Consider the following 23,458-nt stretch of genomic DNA (forward strand, 5'->3'; position numbering starts at 1 on the left):
GGGCCCTATTGTCATCATTTTCCATTTTATTTATTCAAATTACTTTGCAATAAGTATATATACACCCAAAAAGAATCCGGAACAATACTGACAAAAAAAAAAAAAAAAAAAGGAAAAGAAAAATCCAGAATTATACAAACAAAGCTGTTTACATCATTCAAAGTAAAAAATACATGATCATCCGAAAGAAGATGTTGAATGAGAAAAGGGGATTGACTAGTATTCTTGAACCATTAGGGTTGAGACCTCCAATTTTTACAGAACTCCATTTCAAATCCTTTGTTGCACCAAGCATTCAATTGAGATACTTATGAAGTAATTTTGCCTTTTTCTATATGGCTTTGTGCTAGATGAATTTTCTATGACCTATATAATTTTTCGTAAACATATCCCTCATTTTGAACTTGTAAGAGAGGTTGTACTCAGTATACAAAGTTCCTGCTTCAAGTATTCAACTGAGATACTTATGAAGTAATTTTTTCCTTTTCTATACGACTTTGTGCTAGATGAAATTTTTCTGTCACCCATATAATTTTCTGTAAACAAATCCCTCATTTTGAACTTGAAAAAGAGGTTGTATTCAGTACACAAAGCTCCTGCTTACAACAGGGTCTGGGAGAGGTAATAGAGGGGGGACAGTCTTTCTCCCACTTTTTTGTGGAGAGAACCCGCGCCACAAGGTTGGGGATGGATAACAATTGCCATTGCACTTGGTTATGACCTTTACTTCTTTCTTGGAACTGTCCCCAAGTACAAGAATTTAAACATGACTGGCATGTTTAAGACAAATTACGATTGTTGAAGGAGACAGTCTTGGAAACTAAACAGAGGCTTCATAAGTGGTTTATATCTTTTGATTGTTGACAATCATTTTCTCAAGCCCGTGTTTTTGGTCCTGAATCTCTTGGGGCACTGTTCAGTTGAGTGTTTTGGTTCAATGTAAATGTATCCGCCGCTTTTTTTTTTTTGACAAGTAAATGTACTCAGTCACTTGTGCATGGGAATGCTATGTTTCTATGTACCTGGTGGATCTATGGTTCCAATCACCAGAGTTATAATACATAGTCTATTGTATTTATTGTTCAGTTGCATGGTAATGTTGATTTATTTTCCCATTTGTGTGAACAAATTCAGATTTCTGAAGCAATGGACATTAGAACGAGACAAGGGCTGCTTAATGCACTGGTGGGAAAAGTGGGAAAAAGAATGGACACTCTTTTGATACCTTTGGAATTACTGTGTTGCATTTCACGAACGGAGTTTCCTGACAAGAAAGCGTATATACGGTGGCAAAAAAGACAAGTGAACTCTTGCTCCTCGTTTTTTCCCTTTTTATTGTTATTATTATTTTTTTTGAAGTTGGGACAGGGAAGTATAACTTACTTATCTGTAAGAATGAAGTTTTGCTGATATATATACTTACAACCTGTATTACATGTTTTCAATTTTGTGTCAGTTCAGTTAAACATGTTGGAGGAGGGGCTTTTAAATCACCCTATTGTGGGATTTGGTGAATCCGGGCGCAAGGCTAGTGAACTGAGGATTCTTTTGGCAAAGATAGAGGAATCTGAGGTGTGCATTTCATTGTCCCAAATGGTGACAGATCGCTTTAATTAATATCTAATTAGTATTATTTTTTCTATTCTTGTTTTGGTAACAAATTCTCATAGGTTTGAATTCATGCATGAGGTTATGTTTGACTAGTGTCTTGGTTAACCTGTTCATTGTTGTTTATTGTTCAAAAGAACTCATCTCTGTGTTGTCAGTTTCATATCTTTATTTTTGAACTTTAGTTGTTTTATTCCATAGTAATGCGATACTTATATCCAAATATTTTACTTTCTGAATGTGATTCCCCAATTAGTCATGTGTTTTTGGGCTCGTAGCGGAAGATAACAGAAAGGTTTTGTTGGTGTCAGAATGCATATGAGTTTTTCCTCTTTCTTCTTTCTGTTGCTATTTCCTTTCCTCTGATTCTCTATTATCTTATAGTTGGCAGCAAAAGAGTTGCTTTCACTGTGTTCCTTTCCTTCTTTGAAGCTCTGGTGGTTTAATCTTTACTGTTTCTACCCCGCTTAAAATTTAAAGTTAAAATTTTTATTTTTATTTATTTATTGTAAATAATCGTAATGCTTAGTTGCATTGATGTCATCCTCATATGTCAATTTCTAAGGAATTTGGGGGTTCTTTCTTAATAATGAGATGCATGGTTTTACATAAAAAATGTGTAGTGTTTTTTTTTTTTTTTTTTTTCTATCCATGGTTGTAAGTTTGATTATTAAATATGTTATGTTAACTACTCAAAATTTGGTGACTGGTGTAAAAATTTATTATGATTATTATTTGCAATTATGTGCATGTTTCGCAGGTTTTGTACTTGTCCACCATCTTTTTCTTATCAAGGTTTTTCTGATTTTGTTTCTTTATTTTGTGTCAGTCACTTCCATCCTCTACAGGTGAACTCCAGCGGACAGAATGCTTGAGATCTCTCAGAGAGATTTGCATTCCACTTGCAGAGAGGCCAGCACGAGGTGACTTAACCGGTGAAGTATGCCACTGGGCAGATGGTTATCACCTAAATGTCAGACTATATGAGAAACTGCTTCTCGGTGTGTTTGATGTCTTAGATGAGGGAAAACTTACAGAGGTTCGTGATTATCTGATTTCAGGTCAATGATGAGTTTAAGAAGGCTCAAAATTTTACAAAACTTTTGGATTCTTTAATTCTTCAAGTCATTTTGTGCAAGGATAGTTGGGTTCAATGTAAAAAGTTTTAGTTCAAATTTGCATAAATTTGAATTCTCTAATACCTGTGAAAATTTTACTGTTTAGTTAAGAAAATTAGAGTTTAAATTTTGGATAGAAATGAAAATGAAAGTAGAGACCAAGCTCTACACATGTACAATTTTTCTGTACTTAATATGAAAAGTTGCTGAATTGTACTAACAATTGGTCATATTATGTCCAGGAAGTTGAAGAAATTCTTGAGCTTTTGAAATCAACGTGGCGGATTCTGGGAATCACAGAGACCATCCACTACACTTGCTATGCATGGGTGTTATTTCGTCAGGTATTGCCATCAAATTTCTATTTTTAATGTCACGTTGCATAAAGTTATTAATTTTTTTGTTTAATTTTATAGGAAAGTTATGACTTTTGGGGGGGGGGGGGGGCTTGGAACTGAACTAGAACCAAACCACAAAAGAATAGTTTGGTTTCGGCTCGGTTCCACTGTTCTAGGCTAGCAAATTCATCACTATATCTAGACTATCTAGTTCAATAAAAGTTAATTCTACCAAACCCCAAAGGGTTGGCCTGGTGGCAAGGCCTTGTGTCTTGGGGGTGTGCACCCACCAAGGTTTAGGGATCGAAACCTCTTAGGTCCTAACAATTCCTTGGGGACATTGGATTAGGGGAAGACCCTTGAATTAATCATGGTGTACTTGTGGGAAGCTCCTTGCCGAGGGCTTGTGCACCCCTGGGGATTAGTCGGGCTTTGATTTGGACACCCAAGTGCCAATCAAAACAAAAAAAAGTTAGTTCTACCTATACTAGCATTCCAAAAATTTCATAACCATACTTAAAATTCTTAGCATATTCTCCAATCTAATTTTTATAAAATGTGTTCAAACAAAACAAATTCTTCATATTATACAGTAATTACTATAAAAATGCAATTTTCAATGATAGATGGAGTGCAAAAATTATGTAAATAGTGAAAAACAAATACGCATATATTTTTGTACACACAGTATTTTGTAATTTGGATAAATGAAAGTCTTATTGATGTCGGAATGAGAAGAGTAACTACCTTGTGGAACACCCTATACTTATTAAAATTAACAAAAACATGGAATGGTTCGGTTCGGTTTTTTCGGTTCTTTTGAGACTTAATCTGTGAATCGAATTATAATCAACGGTTACTAATTTTTTGGAACTGGAACCAAAATGTCCCCTAAAAAAACCCGGACCAAATCATACAGTTTGGACTGGTTTGCATCTGTTTATGGTTTGACCTCTTTTTTTGAACACCACTAGCTATGAGCACTTGAATCGGTGATTATGAATATGAGATGAACAGTATGGCTTATCTGTTTCTGTATCATTTGGAAATTTAATTATGCAAATTGGAACCAGAATTTTAGACTATATAAGCATATTTGATAAGTGTGCAAATTTCTTTGATTCTCTTTCACTATGCATCCAAGATGGTTTTGTATGCCTATTCTGATGTGGACTTAAGTTGTCCAAGAATTTCTTGTGCTCATTCAACTAAGATCATCTGGATGTTGTGGTTAATTTTATTTTGCTGCCTTCACATATTTATATTTATATTTATATTTTTTTAAGTTTCTAAAATATTTTTAATTGCAATCACTAATTTAACAAGGACTAAGGCACATGGCAGTGTTGACTTGCCTTAAAACTTCTGTAGAGTAACACTAAGTTGATCACATACTAGTATTTATTTTTGTGTAGATGTAGAAAAATTATGGGCACACAACTAGGGAATCCATAATGTTTTAATCATACATGTTCTTTGTCCTTTTTTTTTTTTTTTTTTTCCTTTTCCCCGATCAACAACAAAAGAAGATTTTATTAAAATGGAGAAAAGAGAAAAAAGGAGTACAAAAGAGGACAAGAAGTCCTCAAAAGCAAAAACCAAATGGGGGAGCCACCGAAGCCCATAAAGATGCCAAGAATTTGATTTTCTCCCACATCGAAGAGACATCAATACATTTATCCTCAAAGATTCTTGCATTCCTTTCCAACCATATGACCTAGAAAGGAGTAGAAACTGCACAGAGCCCCAACACCTTCGCCTTTTAATTTAAGCCCAGAAATCGAAAATCAACTGAGAGCATTGAACTACATGATTCAGGTGCCACCCAAGCAAGACCACCCCATGAAAAGAACTGCTACTACAAACTCCTTGCCACTGGACAATGTTAAAAAAGGTGATTTAGAGTCTCCCCCTCTCCCTTACACTTAATGCACCATTGAGGAGAAAGTTGACGATTAGGTCTCCTCTTTTGAAGGACATCATTGGTCAAGATGCTTCCATGAACCAAAGACCATAAAAAAACCTTCACTTTGAGAGGCACAAAAGACTTCTAGATTCTTTTGTGACGAGGGAAAAACAGGACATTTGGCTTCTCAATGATTTTTTTGCAAAAAGATTTGCAAGAAAAAACACCGGAGGTGTGTAGGATCCAAACCAATTTATCACTCAAGGAAGAGACCAACAACAATTGCTCAATATGAGATAACAAGGAGGCTAAATCCCCAACCTCCCTATCAGTGAGAGTTCTAGCAAATCTGAGATTCCATGCAATTGGAGCCAAACTAGAACATGCCAACGATGCAATGGAGTTACCATGAGAATTTGCAATCCTGTAAAGACCCTGGAAATCCCGAGCAAGAGAAGAATTTCCGACCCACATCCTCCAAAACTGAATTGACTCCCCATTACCCACCCTTAGAGAAAGAAATCTAGAGAAAAGAGGAAAAATATGGGATATCGACTTCCAAGGTGATCGGCAATTACCCCTCAAAACCACATGAATAGATATACCATCATCATGAACCCCATACTTGCTTTTAATAATAGAATAATCATACATGTTCTTGTGCAGAATATGTTGGAATACAGGTGGAAACTATGTTTTTAGTGTCCAAACTAGTAATTAACATGAATGTCCTGATAATGAATTTTTAAATGATGATAATCAATTGGGAGAAATATTCAATGTATGCATGGTACTGCTGCTGACACAATTACTTAATCCAGGGCACTGGAACAATCTAAAGAATACATGTGAATCCATATAGTAATTTTGACCCCTTTTTTACTCTTCAAGGCTGATGGTGTGGTTTTCATTTAGGAGTGCTACTAATCCTAGTATCTCTTATGGTTAGTAAAAGATGGGTGCTGAAATTCTTTAGTGCAGGGTTCATTAATGATATCTTTTCCTGTTATTTATTTCAGGTGTTTGATATTTATTGGACCTTGTTTCATTATATTGATATTCAACCAGTAATAGCCTTCTTAAAAGATCATTCTTTGTGGTTATAATTTCATGTTACCTTTTGAATGTATGATGGCAGTTTGTCATCACAAGTGAGCAAGGAATCTTGCAGCATGCCATCGAGCAGTTAAAGAAAATACCATTGAAGGAACAAAGGGGCCCACAAGAGAGACAGCAATTAAAAAGCTTGCTTTCCAGAGTCGAAAGAGAAGAGGGGGTTCGAGAGTTTACTTTCCTTCAATCCTTCTTGTTACCTATTAAAAAATGGGCTGATAAGCAGCTGGGAGACTACCATCTGCACTTTTGTGAGGTTAATAAACTTTTGAAGCCTTAAAGTTTCTTATGTTGTGTTTTGTTTAGTTAATGGGCATATGCTAAATTTTGTACATGAATGGATGCTATTCTGTGCTTCTTCATCGTAGTCTGAATTTTTGTGTATTAGAACATGTGAATTGTATTGTATGCTTCTTGTGATCATGTTGTAATTATTATTTTTTTTGTTTTTTTTTACACACATCCTGTGCTTTCTGCACTGGGAACACCCATACTTGCATTTCAGTTTTTTGATTGCTCATTTTCTATCATTCAACTAGATAGACCTGTGGATCTATGCATAGAATAGTTGGATACGATAAAAAAACAAGAAGAAAGAAAGAAGATGCACTCATTATGAATTTATGAGAGAGAGGTGAGAACAAAATTTGGGGAAAAAGAAGATGCACTGTTGGTCCCTTTACATTTCTATTTGATTATAAATGCAATAGAGAAATCATTTGTATAATAATGTTTATATTTGTCAATGTTGTGTAACTCATGTATTTATTTTTCATCTAAGTCCTGGCAAATGTGCCGTGGTGGTGGATGTAAAAAGGTTGGGCAGATAGGATGAAAGATTTGTTATGTAGGGGAAGAGAGTTTTCCCCTAACCGAACAAGCCAAAGGATATTGAGGGGTTGGCTAACAGTTACATGCTATGAAGCACAAACATATCTCTGGAGGTCACGGACAGGTGTTCCCCATGCGTTGGTCGGACATGAACATGTGTTGGGACACGGGTCGAACAATTGGGACACATAGAGGACACGTTGCAGACACGTGCATCCCCAATATTTTTTTTTTCAAAAATTTTTCTTACCGAAATAGCATACCCAAGGTTGATGAGATTAAATATTTGACATAAAATAAATGTATAATATTAAAAAAATGACATTATAACTATATAAAAGTACATGTTTTGCATGTGTCCCCAACGTGTCATGTCTTATGTTTTTGGAAAATTTGAGTGTCTTTTAGGTTACATGCAACCCTATTGTGTCCCCAACGTGTCATGTCTAACCGGTACACATGTAGCCTTATTGGTACGTGTACTAGTACCCGGTACGAGTACGGCAACATTTTCGGAGTACCCATGCTTCATAGGTTGTGATTAGGCTGTATTGGACATTATGCATTTAATTTTGGGTCTCGCCATGATTGCAAACTGTAATGGGCTCAGAATTATTCAATTTGCCATCCAATGCATTGGTGTAGCTTAATTGAGATGAGCTCACCACAAAGGAGGGACAATTAGGGTTGGCAGACAAGCTGGACAGATTAGGTGGAGATTTTCTGACTTTTAATGAGATACCAGTGGCTGCGGCTGAGGAGTTGGTGGAGGTTATTAAGGCTTCGGAAACTCTGGTTTAAGATGTGGAAGAGGGTTATTTTGAAGCCAATAAGGTGTTGCAAGCTCTAGAAGAGTATGGGTCATCTAAGAGCTCGGATTCACAATTTGAAGTGGAAAGCATGGGGGTTGAGGAAGCTGATCAAGACTGGGACCTCAATAGTCTTTTCAATGCAGATTGTGCCATTGAGGATGAGGACATCGAAAAGGTATCTGAATCACTGAATCAGTTCAGTTCTTTTGTTAACCAAGATATCACATTTTCATCTTCTCATAAGGGGGTACAAGCTATTCCAAACTCTTTTGCTTCAGGGGAGGGGGTAAGGGGTGGGGATTCAATGTCTCATGTTTCCAAATTGTTGTGTTCTGCTCTTGAGGTCTTATCATTAGGTATTACTGACCAAGGGGTTGCCTATGGAACTCCGAGGGCCATTGTGAATAAGTCTACCACTGTGTCTGAGCCCTTGTAAGCTAATATTTCTCAAGATTAGATGAATGACAATCACGATGGGGTCTCGGATAATCATATTGACAAGAGAGGACATGTTTTTGGGGTAAAGGAGGAGGAAATGGAAAGATGGTTGAAGGAGTTGAGCAAATATGAGACTTGTCCCATTAAGGAGAAGGAGGTGCCTCACTTTATGCAGCTTGTTCAGGTTACAGGGTTGTCACTAGTGGGAATTAAGGGGACTTTTGGGGCATTTAGTAGAATAATAAGACCACGATGGGGAAAGTTGGTGGAAAGGAAAGAGAGAGTAGTAAGAAGGAGCTAGGGAGCTAAGGAACTTATCATGTTCGGTTAATTACGAGAGAAGGAGAGAGGAGGTTAGGGATGAGAATGTTTTCCAATGAAGATCATTAGTTGGAATGTGAGGGGGTTGGGTTCTCGGAAAAAGAGGGGCATTGTTAAGGATTCTCTAAGGTGTCATCAACTGGACAGTATGGTTTTTTAGGAAACTAAAGTAGAAGTGTGTGATAAGTGGTTCATGAAAAGTATTTGGGGGGGTTAGACATAGGAGCTGGGCTGGGCTTGCATGCCTTCAGTTGGTAGATCAGAAGGCATTTTGGTTATGTGGGATGAGAGAGTTGTCTCAGAGTGTGAAACTGTAGTGGGAGAGTTTACACCTTTTGTTAGATTTAGGAACCTTGACAATTCGGAGTGGTGGTTGACTGGGTTTTTTGGACCCAAGAGGCCTTCTAGGAGAAAGGCATTTTGGGGGGAGTTATATGGGTTATTTGGGTTGTATTCCCCAATGTGGTGTTTAGGGGAGACTTTAATGCGGTCAGGAAAATCTTAGAAATACTCAATGGGAATAGAATTAACAAGGGTGCGAGGGATTTTGATCTGTTTATAAGAGAATGTGAGTTAGTGGATCCTCCTTTGTGTAATGCGAGATTCACATGGTCTAATCTTCAAGAGATTTTGGCGTGTAGTAGACTGGATAGATTTTTATTCTCCTTGGGGGTGGGAAGAGGTTTTTCCCAATTTAAGGCAGGAGTTGCTACCTAAATTAATTTCAGATCATTGTCCCATAGTGATTGAGGGTTGCCCATTAAAATGGAGACCAACGCCTTTTAGATTTGAGAACATGTTGGAGCATCTATTTTTTAAACAAAATTTTGGGAAATGGTGGGCCAATGCTAGTTGTCAAGGATGGAAAGGTTTTAAATTTATGAGAATTTAAGATGGTTAAAGAGAATGTGAAATGTGATAATTTTAGAGAATATCAAGATTAGAGAATGATTGTGATAACATCCCCTTTTTATATTAATGAAGATTAATAATTACAAGGGAGCTCTAAGGTATAGAATAATTATAATCGAAAAATAACCCAACTAATAATATGCTATTCTAACACTTTCCTTCAAGCTGGTGTGAAGATATCTCTCATGCCTAGCTTGTCTAGGATGTCATACAATGGCTTATTCCCAACTTCCTTGGTGAGGATGTCAGCGAGTTATTCACCGGACTGCACAAATGGTGTACATATTGTGTCACTAGTGAATTTCTCCTTAATGAAGTGGCGATCTATGTCAACATGCTTTGTCTTGTCATGTTGAACCGGATTGTGAGCGATGTTGATGGCGGCCCTATTATCACAGTATAACTACATGGAGTCCGTCTGATCAATACCTAGATCACTCAACAATAACTTGATCCATAAGAGCTCACACACCCCTTGTGCCATAGCTCTAAACTCAGCTTCTGTACTTGACATGACAATCACATTCTGTTTCTTACTCCTCCAAGTGACTAGGTTGCCTCCAACAAAGGTGCAATACCCTGAAGTCGATCTCCTATCAGTTATTGATCTAGCCCAGTCAACATTTGTATAGGCTTCCACACGAAGATGAGCATGCTTTGAAAAATGAAGACCCTTACCAGGAGCAGACTTCAAGTACCTCAAAATTCTTATAACAGCCTTAAAGTGAATCGGATGAGGAGCATGTATAAACTGGCTAACCACACTGACAGTAACAATAATATTAGGATTGGTGTGAGATACGTAGATGAGCTTACCCACTATCGCTAATAGCTCCCCCTATCAGCAGTTCCTCCTCCTTCATCATCCCCCAATTTGTGATTGGGTTCTAGTAGAGTGTCACAGGCTTTGCAGCCAAGCGTCCCAGTTTCCTTCAACTTCTTAAGCACATACTTCCTCTGTGACATAAATATCTGTTAGAATTTACCACTCACCTACTACCTCCACTATCTTTCTCCACACCTACCACCTCCACTATACCACTCACCTACTACCTCCACTATTTTTCTCCACACCTACCACCTCCACTATCACACACTCCACTACCATCTTCTCCTCTATATATAGGAATTGTAATATACAGAAATCATCAATCTTGTAAGATATCAATCAATCAATAATACATAATTATTTACATGGTATCAGAGCAAGGTTAAAAATTTAGTATTTTTCGCTTCACCGGCGGGCGGCAACCTCGCCTTAGCCGCCCGCCGGACCTCAACCTAGTCTACTTGTTTTTCTACACATACCTTCTTCCATAATTAAGCTCTTCTCTGCCTTTACAATGGCTGCCAACGAAGACCAAGCTTTTCCAGACCCATCCTCCACACAGACCACAGACCAGCTCATATACACAAGAGATGCTTGATATCTAAGAACATGATCTGAGGGCTAGAAAAGAGAATGATAGAAGGGTGGTGAAAGAGATGGTAGAGAGAGAAAAGGTAACCAAAAAAACAATAATGATAGAGAGAGGGGGTGAGTGTCTGAGACCACTCTCGAGCTCTCTCTCTTCAAGGCCATGAAGAAAAAAAATAAGAGAAAAGATACTGATCATGAAAAAATTTTCATGAAATTGATCAAGAAAAATTTATGGTTCTTGGATTATTTTAATTAGTCTGTGGTTTCAGAGTCAATCAAAACCCTAGCCATAGCTCTCTGATCAATTGAAGAAGAAGAAGAAGAAGAAGCAAAAATCTCTTTCTTCTCCTCTATCTCCCTGAAGAAAAAGGGGCTGAAAAAAGCCATGGCTCCATTCACGACGAGCTTGAAGTTGAGGTTGAGCTTGTGTGTGATTGTGATATCAGTTTTTACAGTTCCATTGGAAGTGTTTGGGAATTCAGAAGGAGACACATTCTACGCTCTGCGTCGGAAATTGTCGGATCCAGACAACCGTGCTGCAGAGCTGGGATTCCAACCTCGTCAATCTCTCTGCACCTGGTCTCTCTCTCTCTTTCTCCCACGAGCGTGAGGAGAAGAACCAAGAACCATCACCGTTGCGGCTGCACAGCCATGCCACCGCTGCCTCTAGCTGTGACCACAACGACTGTCACCACAACCCTTCCCCGACCCACCGACGCAATCCAATCTAGCCCCTGCAATCGCCATTGTCGCAGCCACTGGAGCAGTCCAACCCAACCCCAATCGAATCCGGTGAGGAAAGGAGGCAAAATATTCACTCCAATTTTTTTTTTTTTTTTTTTTTTTGGGATCATTTTTCTAAGGAACTGTTGTTATTTGAGCAACTCAAGTAGCTCATATTTCTTGCATTGCATTGTTGTGCCGAAAGAGGGAAATTTGGGGACTGGTCCGTGTCGCTCTACAAATCTCCACTGCTGGAGAATATATTGAATATAGGGAAAGGCAATTGGAGGAACAGATGACTGTGGATGGTGGAACATAATAGAGTGGTTTCTGACACAAAGCAAAAACAACAAAAAAACAAACAACCAAGAAAAACAGGAGGCTTGGGCTTGGTGTGCCTCAAAAGGGAATATTCCAAACACCACCCTTCTTTTCTTTACAGATACAACCCTCTCTCCACTCATTCCTTTTATTCTTTTTCTGCACACACTCAGAATCCACAACCATAAAACCAAAACCATGGGCTTCCACCCACGTGCTTTCAACCTTTTCTTTTATTTTAATCTATATATATATATATATATCTATATTTTTATTATAATCTATTTCCTCTCTCCCTACTTTTATTTTATTTTATTTTATTTTTTCTTATCTTTTTTTTTCCATCTCTAAATATTTTTATCTATTTTCTTTATCCATTATTTTATTTTATTTTATTCTTAAACAAAACCACCACACAAAATAACTCCCACAACATTCCACAAACTTGTTATTTTTTTTTTTTTGACGGGGATCAACCCCGATCACACTTTTACATCAAAAAAAAAAAAAAAAAAAAAAAAAAAAAAAAAAAACAAAAACCACAACCACACCCACAGTGGGATTTTTTCTCTACTCTGCCGCAGGTCTCTTCTTTTTGCCTCCGTCCTGGGCAGTCCTTGACGGTGTTGCCTCCGTGTTTCCTTGTCCACCGAGCACGTTCACTCCCCCATACTCCTCCACTGCAGCATATGGCGGCCCTCCGAATCGGAACATCACGGTGGCTTTCCGCTTCAGCTCCTTATTTTCTGCCCTTAGCACGCTTATCTCTGCTCGCGCATCCTTATACATGCGTTGGAGCAGAGCCAGCTGGGAATTTAAATGTTGCACCTCATTTGTCCTACTCTGCAGCCGGTTCGACAAATTTGTGACCGCCGTCATGGTTTCCACGCATGACTTCAGAGTATACTGATTAGCCTCAATATCAGTTTGCATCGCCATTTTTTGCTCCACCGACCGCATCGGAAAGTTCAATGGAGCAAAACCAGAGGTGTTTGGTTGCGGTTCACTGGCCACCGCACCAGTTATTTCTCTTGTGGGCTCGTTCAGTTCTGGAAAGAGCGTGAGCAGGTTCTGGGTAACTGGACGGGAAGAAGAGGCCATGTTTTTGAGTTGCTAAGTGTTTCAGAGAAGGGTTTAGACCACGGGTGTTTCAAGATTTGCAGAGACAAGCTCTCCGAGCGTTCAGAGGTTTCAGACTCGTATGCACAGCCTTCGCCTCAACCTTGTTTTAAATAGCCAGGGCCAGCCACGCGCATCGCGCGCCTCTTGCCGCCCGACAAACTGGCACGCCTTTTCATGGCACATCTTTTGATAAAGTGGGCACGCCTTTTGATGGCACGCCTTTTGAAAAATTGAGCGCACCTTTTGAGGATGCGATTTTTTATGGGTCCGACAAGACTCTGTAAACTGTCCCGACATTGATTCCGGTTAGTTTCTACAAGGGTCCAGCAAGACTCCGTAAACTGTCACAACATTGTCTTCTACAACGGTCCGACATGACCCCATAAACTGTCTTCTACAACGGTCCGACACGACCCCATAAACTGTCTTCTACAAACGGTCCGACATGACCCCATAAACTGTCTTCTACAACGGTCCGACATGACCCCATAAACTGTCTTCTACAACGGTCCGACATGACCCCATAAACTGTCTTCTACATCGGTCTGACACCACCATACAGTGTCCTCTACAACGTTATGACACCCCATACAGTGTCTTCACCAACGGTCTGACACGACCATACAGTGTCTCCTATCTTTTTTTATTTTTATGTATTTTCTTGTTTTGCTCCTCTCTCCAAACTCAAGTTGGTTAGTTTCTATCCTCCTTGAGTTTGCGGGGGGCTGTTAGAATTTACCACTCACCTACTACCTCCACTATCTTTCTCCACACCTACCACCTCCACTATACCACTCACCTACTACCTCCACTATTTTTCTCCACACCTACCACCTCCACTATCACACACTCCACTACCATCTTCTCCTCTATATATAGGAATTGTAATATACAGAAATCATCAATCTTGTAAGATATCAATCAATCAATAATACATAATTATTTACAATATCCTATCCTTGAAGCGAGCAACTTTTTTTCCCAAAAAATATTTTAAGCTTCCCAAGTCTTTGATTTCAATCTCACTTGCTAAATATTTCTTCAACAGAGGGATTTCCTCACTTCATCACCTGTAAGAACTATGTCATCCACATAAATAATGAGCGCTGCAGTCTTACCACGTGATGAATGTTTGACAAACAAGGTGTGATCTGCCTAACTCTGTTTGAAGTCATATTTAAGCATAGCCTGAGTGAATCTCTCAAACCAAGCCCTTGGAGATTGTTTGAGATCATATAATGACTTCTGAAGCCGGCATACTTTACCCTCTGTCTGATGATCCTCAAAACTAGGAGGAATGTCCATATATACCTCGTCTTCTAGTTCACCATGGAGAAATGCATTCTTTACATCAAACTGATAAAGTGGCCAATCTAGATTAGCTGCTAGAGAGAGAAGTACTTTGATTGAATTCATCTTAGTCATAGGCGCAAAGGTCTCATAATAGTCCACGCCTTATGTCTGAGTGAACCCTTTAGCCACAAGTTGAGCCTTGTAACGCTCAATAGAACCATCCACTTTGTGTTTCACAGTATACACCCATTTGCATCCCACAGGTCGTTTGCCCTTAGATAACTCTATCAATTCCCAAGTGCCATTCTTCTTAAGTGCTTTCATTTCCTCAATCATGGCAAGTTTCCACTCAGAGGTAGTAAGAGCATCCTGAAAATGGTTAGGAATGCTAATAGAGGAAATATTTGACACAAAGCTCTATATGAGGACAACAAATGAGAGTAGGACAAAAAATTTGAGATATAGGATGTTGAGTACAAGGTCTCACACCCTTTCTCTTGGCAGTAGGAACATCAAGATCAATAGGAGTATCGAGATCAGTAGACTCAAGAGATTCAAAGTTACCTGGACTCTCATCAAAAGTAGGAGATGACAGTGGGTGAGCAGAAGTGGTCTTCTGTATCCAGTTAACTTTATGTCTGTCTTTGTCCTTGACATAAACTTGCTCTTCCCTATCCTTGATGACATTGACATTGGGTTCTGTAATCCTAGTAAGAGGTGGTGGTGCAAGAACAACTGGTTCCACCATAGGCATCACTTCACACCAAGGCTCTCCCTGAAGGGAGGATTGTGATACCGGAGAGGACAAGAAATAGTATTGGGACTCAAAAAAGGTGACATCCATGGACACACACCACTTACGAGAAGAATGGTGATAACATTTGTACCCTTTTAAGTAGGAGAATACCTAAGGAAAACACATTTGAGGGAGCGAGGGTCTAACTTACCACGAGCAGGAGAGTGGTTGTGGACAAAACAGACACAACCAAATATTTTGGGAGGAATATAAAATAAGGACTTGGAACCTAGGAGGACTTGAAGGGGTGCTTGTTTTTGCAAGACCTGGGTAGGAAGATGATTAATAAGATGGGCAGCAGTGAGAACAACGTCACCTTAGTAGGACCAAGGCACACTCATAGAAAAACACATGCACAAAGCTATGTTAAGAAGATAACGATTCTTGCGTTTCACCACCCCATTTTGTTGAGGGGTATTGGTGCAAGAGGTTTAATGGATAATGCCATGGGTAGAAAAATATTGCCCTAACCCAGAATCTATGTATTCCCCCCAATTATCAGAATGGAAGATTTTGACAATGGCCTTAAACTGAGTACAAATCATCTTATGAAAATTGCGGAATACAGAGAAAATCTCACTCTTGTCTTTTATGAGATACACCCAAGTAGTACAAGAAAAATCATCAATAAATGTAACAAACCATCGATAACCTTTCACAGACATAACACGAGATGGACTCCAAGCATCAAAATGTATTAATGAAAAAGGAACTAAACTTTTATTAAAACTAGGAGCAAAAGAACTTTGTGTTGTTTTCCAAGTTGACAAGACTTACAAAGAAACTCAGACAGATTATTGTTTGTAAAAACAGATGAAAATAAATGCTTAAATAAATATAAAAAAAAGGATGTCCAAGATGCCGATGCCATAACTATAAATCATCTTTGGTTGTAGAGACCATTTTCTGCACTACCACTGCCAATCGTCCTCTTCGTGACATGGTCCTGAAAAAGACAATGATCAGGGAAAAAAGTCACACTACAATTCAAATCCTTTGTAATACGACTCAAGGATAATAGGTTAATAGAAAAATTAGGAACATGGAGAATAAAAAATAGAGGTATGGTAGGAGTGACATAGACTAAACCTTTCTTAGAAATAGAAGAAACAGTAACAACAATCATAATTTTGTCTTGACCTGAAGAGGGCTTATAGACAGAGAAAAGGTCAGAGGACCCAGACATATTATCTGAGGCACCAGAATCAATAATCCAGGGCCAAGACTTATGAGATAGGAAAACACGAGGAGAAGATGCTAAGTTACCTGAGTGGGTAAACGATGAGGAAGATGTATTAAGAGCAGTAGAAGACCGGCAGTCTAGCAAGTGATGCCAGAGAGACCATCGATAGTCTGGCTAACGGAAGTAGAAGTAGAACCAAAGGTATCAACGACACTAGATTGATGAGCCTATAGATGAGTGCCACGTCCTCTGGACTGGCCTGACCGACTTCTTCTAGAACCAGATTAATCACCTCGACCCTCAGATGGAGTCCCATGAAGATTCCAACATGTCTCACGAGTATGCCGCGACTTGCCATAGTAATCATAGAATACAGACTCCTTGGCAGCAGACGGATGGAGGGGAGTCAGGCTGAGGCCATCTCTAGGGATAGATAGTAATGCTAAGCGGTTAGTAGAGACAGGTGACATTATAGCAGACCAGCGACTCTCTTCATTCTGTATATAGACGAATGCCTCCTGAAGTGAAGGAAGAGTGTCCATACCCAGAACCCAACTTCGAACAGGATCATACTCCACATTGAGACCTGCCAGAAATTTGAAGAGCCTTTCCTGTGCAATGAACTTCTTGTACCCTACTGAATCAGCAGTGCAAACAGGCTAATAATCGTGCAAGTGATCAAGGCTTTCCAGTTGTTGGTGAGGAAGGTGAAGTACTGAAGAACAACCTGCTCCCTCTGAACAGAGCTCTCAATAGAGCAATGTAACTCAAATTCCTGTAAGAAATTTCTTTTGCGGGAATAGGTGGTAGCCACAACATCCCAAATATCCTGAGTAGTCTCCATAGACAAGTAGCCCTTACCAATGTTTGGTACCATCAAATGAATAAGTCAACCCATAATCAAAGAGTTGGTAATCTCCCATTAGTCATAACCTAGGTCAGTGGTGCTGGGTATCCTGTCATCAACATACCCCATCTTCCCTCTGCTCTTCAAAAAAATAGTCAAACTCTGCGATCACGCTAGACAGTTCTGACCATTAAATGGAGAGGTAGTGATTTTAAGACTAGGGTTGGGGTTATCAGGCATAGTAGTAGGTAGTATAGAACTCTCACTCCTAGGTGTCTGAGAAATAGTGGACACATTGGTAGAATTTGCCATGGAAACTATATTCCCGAACCCTCAACAAAACTAGTGCCAATCACAAATTCGGAAGGTGGTGGTGGAAAGAAAGACACAACTACCACTATGAAAACATAAAGAATTAAGAACTCATAGAGCGAATTTTTTTATTTTATTTTAGAGAAGAGACTAGGGTACCAGTACCTGGTTACAAGTCTACGAAGAGACAGTGACTGGTCAAACAGAATATGGTCGAAGAAACAGAATGATGACAAGAAAGGGAGAGAGGTTGTCGCATGAGGCCAAAGAAGGCATAGGGGCTGACGGCTGCGGCATAGAGACTATTTGTGGCAGTCGGCCAGGCGAGACAAGCTGTCACCAGTGGTTGACTAGGCCAGGAGGCCTGTCGGCAAAGACCAACAAGGGACCATGATGCCTGCGGTGAGGATTTCGACCAACCCAAGTAAGGTTTAAACTCTAGGGTGATCTTCAATGCTGACTTTGATCAACCAGGGTGAGTTTTGAACCCTAGACAGACATCAACCTAGACCCAAAACCACCTGGGTCTTTCTCGATTTGAGCCGAAACCCCTCAGTGTGGAGTCGGCTGCTGAAGGTTAGTCGTTGGCGACGTGGGATGTCTCCAAATGGCTAGTGGCTCCGTTGGGTAACAGGAACTGTATGGGTAGATGGGTTTAAGTTTTAGGGTTTGGTTTTGATGCCGTGATAATTTTGGAGAATACCAAGATTAGGGAATGATTGTGATATCATCCCCCTTTTATATTAATGAAGATTACTAATTACAAGGGAGTCCTAAGGCATAGAATAATTACAATCGAAAAATAACCCAACTAATGATATATTATTCCAATAAGATGTTGGAATAGGGAGGTTCTCGGGAATCAGGAGATTTCAAAGGAGGTGATGCGCAGAATTGAAGAAATAGTTGCCTCAGAGGCGCAGGGGGGGTTTAGGCGAAGTATTAAGCAGAGAAAGATTGAAGTTGAGGTTGAAATTGGAAGATCTGGTTTTAAGGGAGCAAATTTCTTGGGTTCAAAAGGCAAAGGTCAAATAGTTGAAGGAAGGGAATGTCAATTCAAATTTTTTTCATAGGGTTGTACATGGGAAAAGGGAAAAGAAGTTCATCAAAAGATTAGAAGTTAGCATGGGGTAGTTGAGGAGAGGAAGGATCAGATTGTCAATAGAATTTATGATTTTTATTCTAAACTTTATTCAAAGGAGGAGATGAATAGACCGGGGATTGTAGGACTCGAGTGGGGAACCATTGATCAGGTAATTGCAATGTGGGTTGAAAGACCATTTGATGAGATGGAAATTAGGGAGGCAGTCTTCGATTGTGAAAGAGACAAAGCTCCAAGCCCAGATGGCTTTTCCATGGTCGTTTTTCAAGATTGTTGGGAGGTGGTGAAAAGGGATTTGGTAAGAGTTTTTGCGGAATTTCATGAGTTGGATGTTGTTAACTTGGGCACAAATGCCACATTTATTTGTTTAATCCCAAAGAAAGTGAGTGTTGTCAGAATTGGAGATTTTAGGCCCATAAGTTTGGTCACATCACTTTATAAGATTTTGGGGAAGGTGATATCAAAGCGATTAAGGATTTCTTTGGGGGAGACTGTGTCTAAGGCGCAAGGGCTTTTGTGGAAGGTAGACAAATCTTAGATGTAGCCTTGGTGGTAAATGAGTTAGTAGAGGAGTATAGGAGTCTAGGGAAGGAGGGACTTATTTTTAAGGTTGATTTTGAAAAGGCATATGACCACGTGGACTGACAGTTTTTGGATTTTGTAATGGACAAAAAGGGTTGTAGTGAGCGGTGGAGATCTTAGATAAGGGGATGTTTGGCGACTTGCAGCATGTCAGTGTTAGTTAATGGTAAACTATGGGAATACTTTAGGGCTTTGCTAGGGTTACGGCAAGGGGATTCGTTATCCCCTTTTCTTTTTATCTTGGTGGCCGTCATTTTGGGAAGGATGGTTAATAGAGCTAGCGATGTAGGTCTTTTTGCGGGGTTGGACGTGTGAAGGGATAGAGTTAGTGTGGCACATTTACAATATGCGGACGATACACTATTTTTCACTTCAGGGGATGAGGGCCAGGTAGTTAATCTTTATGCGATTTTGAGACTTTTTGAGGAAATTTCAGGGCTTAAGGTTAATTTGGAGGAAAGTAGTGTGGTTGGCATTAATATGTAGCACGACTGGACTAGCTTCAGAGTAGGGCGACACTTTTAGGTTGTGGAATCAAGTCACTTCTGTTCAAGTATTTGGGACTTCCATTTGGGGGTAATCCTAGAAGTAGAGTTTTTTGGAATCCAGTTATGGAAAAGATAGGTAAGAGATTGGAAGGGTGGAGTAAGACTTTATTCCCATTTATTTCTTATCTTTGTTTAAGATTGTTTTGAGTGGTATTCCCATTTATTTCTTATCTTTGTTCAAGATTCCGGTTAAGATGGCAAGGTCAATAGAAAAGTTGAGGAGGGATTTTCTATGGGAGGGTGAGGATGAGGGGAAGAAGGATCACTTGGTGAATTGGGATTTAGTCTCATTACCTAAAGAGAAAGGGGGTTTGGCTATTGGTAACATGGTGGCTAAAAACATGGCCCTTCTTGGTATATGGTTATGGAGATTTCCACTTGAGAGTGATTCACTTTGGCACGTGGTTATTTGAAGTAAATATGGGGACTCAAGACAATGGTAGGGATTCACAAGTGGTTTTGAAGGGTAACAATCGTGCTCCTTGGAAATCTATTTCTCAGATCTACATATATAGTCTCGTTTTCTTTCTGTGAGGGTGGGCAATGGGGAACTTGTTCGGTTTTGGGAAGATGTTTGGTTGGGTTAATCTTCTTTTGCTTCTGATTTTCCACATCTTTACAGAGTGACTAGGTCTCATAATTCCTCAATTGCTTCGATGGCTTGTTCACTTTTGGCTCCAATTTCTTAAAATTTTGATTTTTCAAGGAACCTTAATGATAGGGAGGCTCCATAGTTGACCACTTTGTTATCCAGGATTGATCATTTTTCTTTGGCTCCTCTTTTGGAGGACAAGAGGGTCTAAGAAGCATGGACATGGCCACACGACAAGACACGAATACGACACGGACACGCCGACACGTCAATTTTCAAAAAATACAGAACACGAAACGTAGGGGACACATATGAAATATAATTTTATATATTTGTTATATGTTATATATATGAATATATCATTCAAAGATAATAAAAAATGCAATATGACACTAATTCCTATAAATTTATATGGTATTTGTTTTATTGTTGTATCTTAAGTTGTTTTGTTCAAACTTATAATTAGTTTCACTTGTGTTTAATTGGTAGACACGTGTGTTTAAGCAATATACATGTGTGCTCTCCAAGTGTCTAAAGAGTACCCGAGTCTTTAAAAAATATTTAAAAATAGAACACGTTTTGAAGAGGGTCAGACATGTGTCGGTGAAGTGTCCAAAGAGTATCGGTGTTCAACATGGACACGACACGGATACGTCATCTTCTTAGAAGTGTCCGTGCTTCTTAGGGGTGTGGGCTCTTCATTTTTCTGGGATATTTTCTTGTAAGTCTTTTTGTGACAAAATCATCGATAAACCTCAAGTTCCTCCAATTCCTTTTTGCAAAAGAAATTGGAATGCTTGTGCTCCGCTAAAAAGGTGGAGGTGTTCATGTGGGCCTTGGTTTATGGAGGCATCATGACAAATGCTACATTGCAGAAACGAAGACCTAATCGTTTTCGAAATCCTCAGTGGTGCATTATATGTTTTATGAATGGGGAAACAGTTGATAATTTATTTCTCCATATTCCTTTTGCTTTGAATTTACGCCACAAATTGTTCCTCATGGGAAATGTTATTTGGGTAGCACCAAAAAAGAGTGCACAAATGCTCCTAGTTGATTTTTGCACATTTGGAGGATCGAAAAGAGCCAAAATGTTATGGTCTTGTGCTGTCTTTGCAACTTTCTGGGTTCTATGGTTGGAAAGAAATGCGAGGCTATTTAAAGATAAGTTTTGGGAAGTGGATTGCTTGTGGGATAAAGTTTGTCACTTAATTTCCTTTTGGGCTTCAAGGAGTTCACTCTTTAAGTGGGTTCCTCTTTTTTTGTTAGCTAGCGATTGGTTGTCGGTGTGTGATTAATAAGTTTTTGCTTGTGGTAATATTGTTAGGATTCTGCACTTTGTATTTTCATTTTCCCTCTATATGAGGATGCCTCATCCCTGTTGCTTTTTTGATCCATTAATAAAATCTTTTGTTGTTGATCCAAAAAAAAAAAAAATTAAATAAATAAAATAATGGCCGTGAGGAAAGTTTGGAGTCACTAACTCCTAAAGACAGTTGGCAAGTATGGAAACAAGTCTTACTAATTTTATGCTCTCAATTCCTTATTCTATTTCTTTCGTAACTTTTGTTCATTGGTTATATAAATGAATAGTTAGATGTGGAATAGGTGTTATTGTGAAACTTGAGGGCTAAAGTTTCTTCATGCTGAAAGAGATTAGCATGGAAAGCATGCCAGTTGCTCAAAGTAGGTGACAATTTCCCAAAATGTAAATGTACAAGTGTTTGGACATTATTGTTCTTACTGTTTATATGGTGCATAAGTAATGTCTGACATGTTTGGTTTGCTCTGTCAATGCCCGATCTATCAGTTAAAGCCTACCCACAGCCTCTTGAACAGAGAGAAATTGTGTTTGTTTCCTGGTCATGTGGCAAAAGCTGCCCTATCTTCTGTGTGTTGTAATGTTACTTTTTTTTGTTTTTCTCTTTTTCGTGGATCAACTGGGTTGGATATTGCTTTGAAATCTGGGAGTTGAGCTATCTTCTACCTTTATGCATTTTCAACTTTTAGTTGCTATGCATTTATCAGCAAAGGCCATCTTATCTAATCTCTCATAATCATAATGTTCTAAAAAATTGGACATATTTGTCTATGTGTCTGCTTAGCCTTTTGGTGTGGCTTTTTTGGTGTAGCCATTTCCTAGTGTTGCAACTAACCTACCTCTCCTGTAAAATATAGGGTTCAGCATTGATGGAGGATATTGTATCTGTTGCAATGCTTTCTCGGAGGTTGCTTCTTGAAGAACCAGAAATGGTATGTATGAACTTCTGTTTGTTCAAACCTTTTTAGTAAATATTGTTTGAAGGAACAGGTTAGTGCAGCCTTTGAAATTGTAAATCGTACTTTATACTTCAAATGGTGTCCTGATTTTTCTGTACTTGAGAAAAGCAAACTAAACATTTGATTTCGCATGGTCTCCTCCTTTGACTTATTGTTAACACTAGGAATTTTTGCATTTTCTGCATGTGAAATAGCATATTACCCATTTGCTTTTTTCTGCAGGCAGTGCAATCTGTCACAGACAGAGATCAGATAGAAACATATATTGCACTATCCATTAAGAATGCATTCACAAGGGTAAGTGAGCTTAGATGATTGTAGTAGATTTCGTGGCTGTCACTATATGTTAGCGTATTTTATGTGTTTGTTAGCTGATCATTTGTTGAGTTGATGTTAAATTGTTTTTTGTAAATTTTTTTATATTTATTATTAATAATTTTGCTGGCAGACAAGTGTATTTAGGTTTTAATAGTTAAAGATAGTTTCATGAGTCTTTCGAATTTTTTGGACATGGGTTGTATTATGGATGTGGTATTTCATACTTCGAAGTTTTGGAACATATGTATTTACTGATTGATTTAGAATCAACTGAGCAACAAAACTATATAAGCGTAATTGGTTTTGCTGTTATGGATGAAAAAGAGATGTGATGACTTTGAATCCATAACTCTGTGCTCAAGTCGAGGTCTGTTTTGCACCCTCCTTCGCATTTATTCTTCTAGCGTTGCTCCCATGACATCCAAAATCTATACAAAAAATGGAAGCATAACGGCCGTAATGATGCTGTAATGGCAGTTACATCTGTGAATTTTTGTGATACCACTATAGCGGCTGTAGTGGGTGGTGGTAACCACTAAAACCATCACATAATGGCATTACGTAATAGTTACGGCTGCTTTTTAAAACCATGCAGTGACTAGGCGGTAGTTGCATTTTGATG

The 23,458-nt window shown here is 38.9% G+C and overlaps 1 protein-coding gene across 4 annotated transcripts in view; it reads left to right on the top strand.

The window, feature by feature from the left end:
* LOC114280393 (plant/protein (DUF810)) overlaps positions 1 to 23,458 on the top strand; it is a 118,150-nt gene that overhangs the window by 18,654 nt on the left and 76,038 nt on the right. For all 4 annotated transcript variants that reach the window (XM_082915527.1, XM_082915525.1, XM_082915528.1 and 1 more), the window contains 7 exons: positions 1,135 to 1,302; positions 1,462 to 1,572; positions 2,438 to 2,647; positions 2,969 to 3,070; positions 6,109 to 6,339; positions 22,417 to 22,491; positions 22,741 to 22,815. In XM_082915527.1, the coding sequence (XP_082771653.1) occupies positions 1,135 to 1,302; positions 1,462 to 1,572; positions 2,438 to 2,647; positions 2,969 to 3,070; positions 6,109 to 6,339; positions 22,417 to 22,491; positions 22,741 to 22,815 (972 nt within the window). The remainder of the gene's footprint in view (positions 1 to 1,134; positions 1,303 to 1,461; positions 1,573 to 2,437; positions 2,648 to 2,968; positions 3,071 to 6,108; positions 6,340 to 22,416; positions 22,492 to 22,740; positions 22,816 to 23,458) is intronic.

Source organism: Camellia sinensis, chromosome 2 (genome assembly GCF_055761805.1).
Source record: "Camellia sinensis isolate YWXY chromosome 2, ASM5576180v1, whole genome shotgun sequence".
NCBI lineage: Eukaryota > Viridiplantae > Streptophyta > Magnoliopsida > Ericales > Theaceae > Camellia > Camellia sinensis.